Below are 12,171 nucleotides of genomic sequence, written 5' to 3' on the forward strand. Positions count from 1 at the left end.
GCTGTTGACAGCCTCTGAAGAGCCATTCCTAGTGGGAATTAAGCAAGGTACACTAAGAAGAAAGGTTTATTTTTCTGTTCTTTCTTCCTCTTTCATTTTTTGCTTCTCTTTATTGTTTGTTTTTATTTTTAAATTTACTGTATAAAGAATAAAAAAGGAATAGATTTCCGATAAAGGAATAGAAAACAATAGATACTCTTCTTATAACACTCAACAAAACAAAGCAAAACAATGTCCCCCTAAAGTGAAAACCAAACAGGCAAGCAAGCAAACAAACAAAAAACCCAATAAACAGCCAAAGATACAGTAGGTCCAAAGTGCTTTTTACATTTTAACAGCAATTCATTTAATTGAAGTATACATAAGGTGCAATTGATATAATTCTATAATTCTGGTACCCATCTTCTCAGTTCTCTGTCAATTGCCTGTACATAATTTCTGTCCTTATCATTGCATTATCCCATTTACTTCAGATATAGAAATGTGCTCCATGGCAGACGGACCAGGCAACAGCAGATAAAGGATTAAACAATGTCAAGGGAAGAAGTAAAAAGTCATGAGTCAGCAGTAAGACAAATGGTCTCTGGGCACTTCGTCTAAGGGAAAGCACATGCAGAATGATTATATTGTTAGGGGATTAGAAGTTGTGAAATGTGAAGACTATACATAAAGTAAGCAAGAAAAATATCATTTAGATATAAAGTAGGAAGTTATTCAATGTAAGTGGATTAAATGCCTACAAGGGAAACAACTAATGCTATAATAAAAATAAACAAATGAATAAAAGTTGAACCAGACTTTCTCTAGTCCTCTTTCCATCCTCTGATCCTATGTGAGTTCACAACACACAACAGAATTCACAAGCTTTGATTAATCTATAAGTTATCACTGATAACATTTCTAAGTGTTTTAAATTCTGAGCATTTCTGAATTTGCTACTGAGTTCTAGATCAAAGGAGTTATCATGTTGCTGATTGACTAAACGCTGGTAACAACACTCAAGGTATTTGAATATATGTTTTGTGATTTCTTACTCAGAGTCGAATTCTAGCAGAATTCTAGCAGAAGTCTCAGGTTTTTCTACAAAAGTTTATTTATAACAATATTTATTCAGAAAGATATAGCCCTGATTTTATTGGGTAACCTCAGTAGTGGCCTTTATGTCTCATACCTGTGGTTCAAGGCAACATGATTCCCACAAGATCCTGGAAAGTCAGTCCATTAGCAGAGAAATGGTGTTTGATTTGGATTTTAAGTTCTGCTAGTGCAAGAACCATGTCTTTTCTATATAGTTATTTGCATGGTGCTGAGTGGAGTGGCTGTTATATCATCTGTAGCTATTAAGGGAATGAACTAATTCAAACTACCTGGGCTACCACTCCTCTGAGCTAGGAAAAATCTAGAGGAATATCAACAAAGCTCACTACATAATATAGGAAGAGGAAACTATTCAAGGGCTGTTTTTTATATTAATAATACATGTGACCTCAGAGTAGTTCCATTTCCTATCTTTAACTTTTCTTATCTGTAAAATGTAGCAAACTGGAAGAAGTGATTTGAATGTTCCTTCCAGTTCCAACATTCTAGGAGTTTCTAATTAAAACTAAGGATCAGAAAGATGACTGAAAGGGCAGAGATCTATATATGCAGGTTGAAAAAAACCACAAGGATCATTCAAGTGCAGTGCATCCTGATAATGGACTGCTGACAGCCAACCCCAGCATGAAACACTAATTCTATTTTTGGCAGCTGGAGATGGAGATATACAGGTCAAATGTACCTCAGGTCAAAAGGCACTGACATCAACAAGCCTTGTAACCAGCAACTAACCTGAAACTCAGAGCTATTTCCATACAATTAGAATGAAAAGGGTTTAATGAACTTTTGGTCTTTTTGTATTCCCCTGCTCCCCACATATGTGGATTGCAGTATTGCTGATTGTGCTTTCTAAAAACGTACCCGAAAAGGATAGGATACATAGGATTTGTATCTTGAGTCTATATTATTATTTTGGAAGTCAGTTGTTGCCTGATTAAAATTTTCTGAGTCAGCAAAAACTCCTTTCCTTTCCTTCCTATTGTCAAAAGTTTGTCAAACAAGAGTCAGAAAACGTGTAAAACAAGCGAATCAATCGTAAACACTTTTTTATTATTTATCCTTTGAACCTTATAGTTGAGTATCAGTTATGCTTTACACTGCAATATGTACATCTTAATATGTTTATAGATAATGACAGTAAAGATAAGTTGAGGCTTATGCAAAGAGAAAAACTTAATTTGTCTGGAAATATTTTTACTTTCCAGGTTTAAGTGAGTACTTGCATCACACTTCACTTCTTCTCAGTTATGCATACTTCCCCATACTTGTCAAATGGTAGGAATTAAAGTTGTGCCCAAAGCTTATTTATCTCGACTGAATCCCGAGGTCTCAGTAGAAACAGCATGCTATCAAACAGGTATAACTCACTTTCGAAGGAAAGCAATTAAAAATGTGCATTGAAATGCTGTAGTTTGAGAGATAAAATGAATCGAAAGTTCTTTTTTCTTAGTGGCTTTGTCCAGAGTAAGTAACTCTGTTTCAAATTTTAAGCACTAATAATGTTTCTTTAACAGTTCTCAGTATACCCCCACCTCCCCCCCCACCCCCACCCCCAGCCTTCCTTTTCCTTCTCATCCTGTGTCTGCAGCTGCCTGGCAACTTTTCTGTGTGGAAAGGCAGGGTAAGCACTCTAGCCGCCCTTGGAATGATAGCTGCAGAAAATCCTAGCAACCTGGTTCTCTGGCCAACTCTCCTTTACACACATCACTTCATGAGACAGACTGTCGGGCTTGGTTTGTTCAGACGTGCACCCTCCCCCTCACATGACTTTCAGGTGTGTAGTGCATGACTTGTTATTATCTATGGCAAAAACAAAACAAAACAAAACCAACCAACAGCACAAAGAAAATAATCAAGTTAGCAGAAATGGAATCTGATGTTTGATCACATGTATACAAAGCATGGCTCTAATTGGGAAGTATAAGATTACTGCTGACTGATAATTAATATTCGTGTGTTGTTTTAGACCAGAAAGTAAGAATGATTGGTTCTACTTTGTTTAATTTATCTCAATGAACGATTTCATAACATTCTATAGTTTGATGAATTAATTTATTTAACTTGTCAGTGTTAATAACTCTGATTAGAATGAAGAAATTATAATGGGCCATAGAAACAAACAGAATTTGAACAGTGACTCTTGCTCTTCTCTCCCCACTAATAATATACTTTATTAATTTTCGTTTTCACTGAAGTATATATGATGGGAAATAAAAGCATTTCATAGAGAAATATACTTATGTTTCCCTTTTTTTATAGGCCATTATATTCGATGGTCACTCGAAACCCGGAAAAAATATTTAATTTTAAAACTCTAATTTGGTCTATACTTTTATCAACCTCATTAGATTCTCATGAAAACTATCTCTTTTGATGAGTTGGTCATTTTCTTTTTCTTTCTTTCTTTTAAAGATTTTATTTATTTATTTGACAGAGGGAGACATAGTGAGAGAGGGAACACAACCAACCAGGGAGAGTGGGAGAGGGAGAAGCAGGCTTTCTGCTGAGTAGGGAGTGTGATGAGGAGCTCCATGTGGGGCTCCATCCTAGGACTAGGATCATGAACTGAAGGCACAAACTTAATGACTGAGCGGAGTTGGTCATTTTCAATGAAGAACTACAACATGCAAGTGATTTAATATGAGGCAATTTTATTTTGACATTGGCCTTATGTTAGTTTTAGACCATCTATCTATTATAAATAATAACTGTATCTACTAATCTTAATATTGAATATATTTATTATGTATTATTATGGCTTTGTGATATGAAACTATTCCTTATTATAAGTTTTGTCTTAAAAAATCTGCTTGACATATATCTAAATGCATGTGTAATGTCCACTTGACCACTGAAACATATTTAAGCATCCATTCTTCATTCTAATTACTATGAAGAGTTTTTATACCATTTAGGTCTTTGTTAGTAACATCTACTTACATTCCTAAAATAAGCCTCAAATTTTATTTGATAGATAGAATTGAGAATAATTCATAGTTGATGTTAAATACGACTCATCACCTTTCATTGTTTTGCTGAACTTACTTTTTTTGTGTGTGCTAACTTCCACACTCTTACACCACAATTTTGAGTCATATGTCATTCACATATGGCAATTTGATTGGTGATCACTAAAAAGGAATTTTGTTTTGCTGTTATTCTGATCACAATGTGTAGACAATGCATCCTTGATTTTCTTCTATTCAGGGCAGTTAAAAAGTAAAGCGGATGATGTAAAAGAGATCATATGGTTGTTGCTCTGCCTAATTTACTTAGTAGTTTTATTATTAGGAGGCACTACATATTTAGAATGTAGCATATTTAGAATATACATTAGAATACAAAATCTTCTGGGTATTCACTGCTCTGATTATCTTTCGTAACTTTTCCCTTTTAAGAGTTGACAGTGGAATTCAGGGTTGCTACATATATCGCAGAAGTGAATGAGTCACTGATTTTCCGTCATAGAACTTGAGTACATGGTAAGCCTTTGGTTGTTCTGTTCCTGGCTACTTTCTCTTCTACTTTGCAATTTTGAGATGGGAGGTAATTGGTGGTAATAGTGTAGAAGAAGCAGAATCTTGATGTCCTTAGCATGGTTTGTGAGCACTCCTCATTTTACTGCCAAGACTTAAGTGGATATAGATTTCCTAATAGCTGACCTCCTAGTTGACCAAATGGGATCATGTCAGAAAGACACCTCCTTACTTCATCCCAATGAAAGGATAAATATTTCATGCAATGCAGATGTCTGTGGACACTTGAGAAAGAAATATTTGTTACTTTGAGTATCATTCTAAATTTACCCTTCCTCCTCTACTGTTGCTCCATATTCTTTGAACCCTGCCACTTAGTCCAAAGTTTGTGAATTTTTAGTATGAAGTAAAATAGGAAAAATACCTTTTTATATTTCCTATATGGTATATCTTTTTGTGAAAAGTAAAAATGACTAGGTGAAATTACCCACATAACAACTTTAGAAGAAAAGAAAACATACACTTTTAAAGGTGCAAGGAGTCATCTTTTTAGACACTAAATGGTTTGATATACAAGGGAACATCAAATTTAAAATTTAATGGCAAAAATGACATAAAGGACATTTTATAATCACAGTGTAAGTATAAAATGGCAAATTTCACATATTCTTGGCAATTTCCTTTAGAGTTACCTTTTGTGTTCTTTGATCCAGTCTAATTTTAATGGCTTCTAAGGAGCCTCCAAATATGTTTTGGGTAATTCAGCTCTCATAAACAGCTAGCTCATGGTGCTGGCATTCATCTGTATTATTTCAACCAGTAAACAGTACAGAGTCTTTAAGGTATCTTTCCTTTGCTTTTCAATCATTCTGTTCCTTGGTTTTATTCTTTTCTTATAGTTTTCCTTACATCCATTTCAAGTTTCAAGATATCAAATATGAAACATTTTTCAACCTTAGTTCTTAGGCAAGCGTTTTGGATGTTACAAGGAAAAAATAAGCCTTCAACTATTAAGATTACTGAATTTTAACTCGTTAGCCATTTCTGAATAGCTAACTAAAATTTTAGGTTTTTGAGTGATCATATTGAAAAACTCAAGTGGTCATACAAACAACTTTTTTTTTTTTTTTAATTCCACTGATTCATGTTCATGCCTCAGATGGTTTGGGAAAGTTTTTAAACTATAACTGTACTATGTGGAAAAAGAAAAACAAAGCAAAAACAGTAAAAAAAAAAAATCCCCAACACATATTTAAAATGGTTTGAGGAACCCTTTTAAAGAGAGAAATCCATGCCAACAAAACAAACTGCCAATCCTTTGCTCTCTGATTCCCTGTGTAGGGACCCCTTTCCATTCACTTTCCTTTCTTATGCAAGGGGTAATGACTTTGGGGATTGTTTTGGGTTTTGTTTCTGCTGAGTCACTATATTTTGCATCTTTGTCCCCAGGTGCTACTCAGCATAAAAGTTAAAAGAGCAATTCAAAAAGCTTTGCGTACGTGTGTTGAGCAGATGAAACCATTTTTTTTAAGAGAAGCTCAGTTACTTAGCTTGTCCTTCCTTACAGGGAAGGAAGCTTCCGGGGAGGGAAGGGACCAAATCTGCTTTGCCGAGAGAAGCATCCCAGCGCTGTAGCTGATAATTCCGAGCTGGCTGTTAAATGCGGAGCTTCCTAGGCGCTTGGCTGGCTCAGCCCAATGCAGAAGTCTCCCCCTTCTCAAGACCCAAATCCCTACAGAACCAGCTTTGGAGTTACTTTCCCTTCAAGGAGACCGAAATAATTGTGATTTGTGGTGCTCTCAGTTCGCGGTGGTATTTTCCTGTTGTGTTAAATGCTTCTTACTAAGTAATAGATGTGATTTATGTGGACGACGAAGGGGTGTGTGGTGGATTCGGTGATTAATCAGTGAATTCCCATCCGCTGGCATCTCTCACTGCCCCTCTTTGCGTGATGTAAGATCAGACGTACCCTGCACTGAAAAGTCAAGACACAGGAGCGGCTCGCTGGCGCTCACACACGCTCTCTCTCTCCCCCACGCGCGCATCCGTACACCTTCCACATCCTGCTCCGGGCAGGAGAAGGCGGACTGGCTGGGCTCATTGAGCTGAAGAATTTCCAGTGACATTTGTAAATGACGCTGCTCGATTCGGGGCTCCGAGCCGCCGCCGCCACCGGGCCGAGGGCGCCGCGGAGCAGTCTCCAGCGCAGGCTTCCTTACCGAGCGACCACAATGTCCGAGTTTCTCCTCGCCTTACTCACTCTCTCGGGATTATTGCCTGTCGCCCAGGTGCTGACCGTGAGAGCAGACCGAGGTAAGGAAATAACTCCCTCCTGACGTCCCCTTTTTTCCTCGGCTTTCCTGCTGGGCGATGCTTGTAGATAAGTGAGTGTGAAACTTAAGTCCTTGTGGCCCCGCTCCCCGGGACTGGCTAGCCACTGTGCTCCGGCCTCGATGGGGTGAGAGGTGCGGTGGGCGATTTCTGAACCGGGTGCAAGAGCCCGCGGCTTCCTTCCTCCTCCCCACCAAGCTTTTTCCTTTGGCCATTCACCAGCCCTTATTTTGTCCCCCACTGGGACCGTTTGGACTTGACTGCGCGCTTCTGCCCGCGCACCCAAGCGCTGCAGATGCTGGAATCAGAATTCGCTTTTCCAAGACTTCCCTAGGCGCGGAGTCTCGTAGCTTTTAGCTTTTGCAGGCTTCGGCTTCTCCGCGTTGTGTGTGCTCCGTCAAGTTAGCTCGAGGTTAACTTCCCTACCTGCTGCACCCAGGGTGTGTGGACGGGGGAAAGTGCCCACTCAAGCCCCTTTCGTTTCTGTAGCCCCTTCTGAGGCAGACTCAAGTGAGATTCCAGTCATCAGCGGAGAGGCTTAGGCTTTCAGGGCGCTTTTGGGCTCAGGCACCTGCTTGAACTTGACTTTCTTGATTCTGAAGGTCTGTGGCACAGCTCACGGCACCAGATGACGTTGTTTACCCACCATTGGCGTTTTGCCATTGTTTGTTTGTTTGTTTGTTTCAAAATAGCTGATGAATGGTAGAAGTTTAAATGGGAATGTGTATGGGGAGCCGAGGAGAGAGGAGGTAGGAATGTTAATAAACCTAGATTGTGTAAACTTTTGATCTGGAAACCCAGGAATCCCTGTGCAAGTTTGACAATCTTTGACAACAGTTGCACGAATAAAAAAAAAAAAAAAGAGGGGGGAGGTAGATGAATATTTGGGCCGCTGGCATTGGAATGGTTAACTCCCTAGAGTAAAATCAGGAGTATCATGGATCTAGGCTTTATATATATACATATTTATATACATATATAATATATATAATATATATATTCGTATTGACTGATAATATTTTGGTTGGCTGTTGTGGTTAGTGATGTTTAATTAGAAAAAAAAATGAAAAAGAAGTAACAAAGATAGAAAGGATCCTGGATCCCAATGTCAAGTAAATAGGCAAAATGTTGCATTGAGAGATTTAGTGACTGTGTTCACATGAAGCGAATTATGAATTGACCAAAAATTATTGCTTCATTATAGGAGAGAACAGGAGAATGAATTGTAGTCTTTCTATCCAATCTGCTGTTGGCAACCAGATTATGATCTTTATAATGTGCTCACACATTTCCCTTACCAGTGGTGAGACTAATATTAGTTCCTTTAGAAAATTTGACATTAACTGAGTGATGATCTTTTAAACATGCCATTGCCACCTAACCACATAGCTTCTAAACTTGTCTTAACTTGCCTTGAAGTTGGTGTGGAATAGTTGAAAACTATACTGATAAAATGGAAGCACATAGCTCTAACTTGAAATGATGATGTCTTTGATCTGGAACAATCAGCTCTCAACCTTTCTTAGGAAGAATCTTTGAAGTTGGACCAGAGCAGAAGAACAGAATGAAGCTTTTCAGCCCTGTGAGCTAGCAGAATATAATGGCACTGCAGACTCCTGCTCTTGGGCTTTTTCTGATTAAGTGCCCAATCTCTGCAAATTTGACCTCATCTAGAACTAAGTCCTCAGTGATTTTGGAGGTATTTATGAGGGAAAGAGTTGTCACTGCAATGATTAGAATGAATACCTGAAGAGAATTATATATATCATAAAAAGGTAAACATACAGACCTCCAATTTTCTCTTTAGATAGAAAATTAAATATCTTAAAAGATAACAATTTGATGCAAATTTAGTTCTGTGAGGGACAGGGACATCTAAGATCTAAAAAGGGCATATGGAAAAGAATTGTTACTTTTTCCTGGAACTAAAGTAGTGTCATATATCATCATATCAGTATAAAAAGTACTATTATAAGATAGCACAAGTAAAAATAGTCGTAGACCAACACTTTGCCACTATTATGTATATTTAACACAACTTTCCTAACTGTTAGAAAGGAGCTAAAATTGTCCCCCCTATCTATCAAAAGTAAAAAGGGTGGGTCTTATTTGGAAAAAAAAAGGGGGGATAAAAAGAGAAATCTTGTTTAAAGTTAAAAAAGAAAGTGCTGCTGCATTATGACAAACTTTCCTTAGTGAAATGCTGAAACAGATGATAATGGAATATAAACTCAAGAAAGAGGTTAATGAGATGTAGCTTTCTGCACTGGCTTATGTCAATTGTCCTTGAGGAATAAAATAGGCATGTGAATTACACAGGTGTGTTTTGTGGTGCAGGAGCTAGCTTCATGCCAGAAAATCAGAAATCACTTTCAGGTTCTCCAAATATATATTGGGTAATGGGTGACTTCTTAAACTGTGTGAACTAGATAGAAATGGTTGTATTACCTTCTACCTGTGTTGCTCCTTGTTTTTAATTTTATGAGCATAAGCTCAAACATTCTTTTTTTTTTTTTTAAACAGAAGAATACTTTAAGGCATTTGCTTGTGTTTGATCTACACATGCACTTGTCCTTCTAATTCTATGTTGTATATTTTCTTGTTTTATATTGATTTTGATACAGAGTTAAGCTAATGTACATGTCAGTTCTTATTAGATTTCATCACATCGAAAAAAGGAAACATCTTTGTAACTCTTAACAGCAAAATGTGAAGGATAAATCATATTCACTTAGGATCAACCAATGTGTCATATAACAATGTCATATCATATCAAAGTATTGCTTGATAGGGATTAAGACTTAAAAGGAAGTGCATTTTAAATTGTCAAATTTTCTGAAAATAAAAGGGATTGAGAAGCCCAAAACTAGTCTCATTTAAATTCCTGAGTCTGATAAGATGGGGAAACATATTTTCAAACAATTCAAGTTCATGCTGTTATAATCATTTAAATGTATATGTCTCTAAAACCATCTAAAAATGGCAATGATGTGTATGTCAAAATTTTAATCTTCCTTTACTTAAAGAAGAACGAACTGCAATCCATGTTTCTTTGTATTCCACAAACATAAAAGTTTTGTTTTGAGGAAGTCTCTGTAATCTTTGAGATTTCTTCTTTCTACCTTTTCTCAAGCTTAAATTGAAACTGGTAAGAATGGAAGGAGACAATGGGAAAACAAAGAACAATTTCAATGTGTTAAAACAGGAGAAAGAATGTGAATTGCAGTGAGCAGAGTAAGTGAGGGAAAGAAAAATGGGAAAAATTACAAATTTAGGAAAAGACTAAATCCAAATTAATATTTCCTAAAGAGATTAAAGTATCTTTAGAGAAAATAATAATTCATAAAATAATTATTTTCTTCTCATTTCATAATAAATATCTTATGAAAATGTTTGCAGTATAAAGATAATATGAAGAAACTTCTATCAATGTGAGGTTGGATATAATTAAACCTCTAAGAAAGGGGGGAGATACGTGCAAATATTGCAGAAAACCCAAATGTTAAGAATGCGAGAATGATTAAGATGGAAGTGATTTTTTTTAAGTGGAAGCTTGAAGGAGGTCTATCTTCTTAGAAAGGGGGGGGGGTGAGTGATATGGTGAATATATTCTTAAGCATGATATGACACTTTCTAAATACTACTTGTCATTCATGGTGGAGACATGCAGAAATTTTTAATTTGCAAGTGTATTGGATCCAGGACATTGATTTCTTACTATTTGCCTTGTCATTTTCTTTTCAGAGCTTTGGGTATACCATAAAGATAGGCTCCATTTAAAGTTACCTGGACTGAACATTATTTGGTCTTCTGCAATAATTACAGTGGCGAGGGATCTCTATATCTTCCCTCCATTCCATATATTATTATGATCAATTTATTTTTATGATTCTAGTATCAATTTTTATATCTTATATGAAATGTACACTCCCCTTTCTTCAATTCCTTCCTAGTAATAGGGATTTTGTATAGTAGAAAGTACCAACCAGATGTATTGAAAGATTTCTCTATCTTCTGTAGCTGTCTGTCAAAACAATTCTTGTACAAAGGAAACACTTGTCTTCATTTTAGATAGGTACATTCAACGAAAGTAGAATTAATGCTAAAAGTTAAACATGATTGTACCAACACGATGTCATTAAATTAATTTAGCTGCGAATGCAACCTGTTATATGTATACTATATATATAATATATATTATCTTACATAACATATGTATCTAAAATCTTCTTTAAATGTCATATATATATATATATATATATATATATATATATATATATATCTTATTTAAAATGGCTGCCCTGGCACAAATGTTCTTTAAAAACAGTATTCTAGCCTGAAAATTAGAGATTTTTTTTATATGAAACTTTCCATTTTTCCAAATACCAGAAAATATATGTCTGTCTTTGTGATATTGCCTCCTTGAAAAACAAAAATGTGAAATGGAAAAATTTTAACAATTATTTTTCAACTCCTAAAACCCAACATGCAGTCAATATCTAATGGTGAATTTCCAATGTAACAAATATTTTGTTGTAACAAAATCTGACAGTGGAGGGTATAAATGTTAAATGCATTTGCTTTCGATATACCTGTAATTATGATGCCCTCCATGCTTGTAATTTGAAACAATGTTTTTAGTGGCTGGAATGCTAAATAAAACTAAAGTGAAAGGTTGAGTACTCTTACAATGAGTTAACCAGAATACGTACTGGATAAAACTTCTATCGGGAAAATCATCATATTTACTCCAGGCAGTTCAAAAACTACCTAGAATGAAAAATCTGGGTCCCCGTATTTAATCCAAGAATAATGACGAAAACCACCCTGATGCACAGAGAGTGCAAATAACAATGTGTTTTTGTTTTTGTTGCTTATTTTTTGATGCGGAAGGGAGGATAAAACTAATCAAACAGAAAAGTACTGGGATACTTTTTAATCTTTTTTTCTTATTACATTTCCATGTGGACTGATATCCTCCAAATTTAACTTATATAAAAACCCATTGACTAGATGCATAGGGATGAAATTGCCACATACCAACCACAAATCTAATGGTCTCCTGGCTCTGGAAGACATTTTCCAGTTGTTTTATTAAGGATGGAGATCTTTAGAGCTTCTTAATTCCTTGGGGGTGTTGGAAGGTTCAATTGTTTAAATATTAAATAAAAAATTAGAGTTTTAAAAAGTTACTTTTGGACTAATCCACATGTGCCAATGAGTGTATCTTCCTCACTTGTTTTTGAAAAGTATTGTGCTTGCCATA

At 36.1% G+C, this 12,171-nt stretch overlaps 1 protein-coding gene across 4 annotated transcripts in view; it reads left to right on the forward strand.

Annotated features, from left to right (window-relative positions):
* The first annotated feature begins 6,181 nt into the window (after positions 1 to 6,181).
* LRP1B (LDL receptor related protein 1B) overlaps positions 6,182 to 12,171 on the forward strand; it is a 1,969,831-nt gene continuing 1,963,841 nt past the window's right edge. For all 4 annotated transcript variants that reach the window (XM_032356230.1, XM_032356231.1, XM_032356232.1 and 1 more), the window contains exon 1: positions 6,182 to 6,887. In XM_032356230.1, the coding sequence (XP_032212121.1) occupies positions 6,707 to 6,887 (181 nt within the window). In that variant the 5' untranslated portion in view covers positions 6,182 to 6,706. The remainder of the gene's footprint in view (positions 6,888 to 12,171) is intronic.

The sequence above is a fragment of the Mustela erminea genome, chromosome 8 (assembly GCF_009829155.1).
Source record: "Mustela erminea isolate mMusErm1 chromosome 8, mMusErm1.Pri, whole genome shotgun sequence".
NCBI classification, from domain to species: domain Eukaryota; kingdom Metazoa; phylum Chordata; class Mammalia; order Carnivora; family Mustelidae; genus Mustela; species Mustela erminea.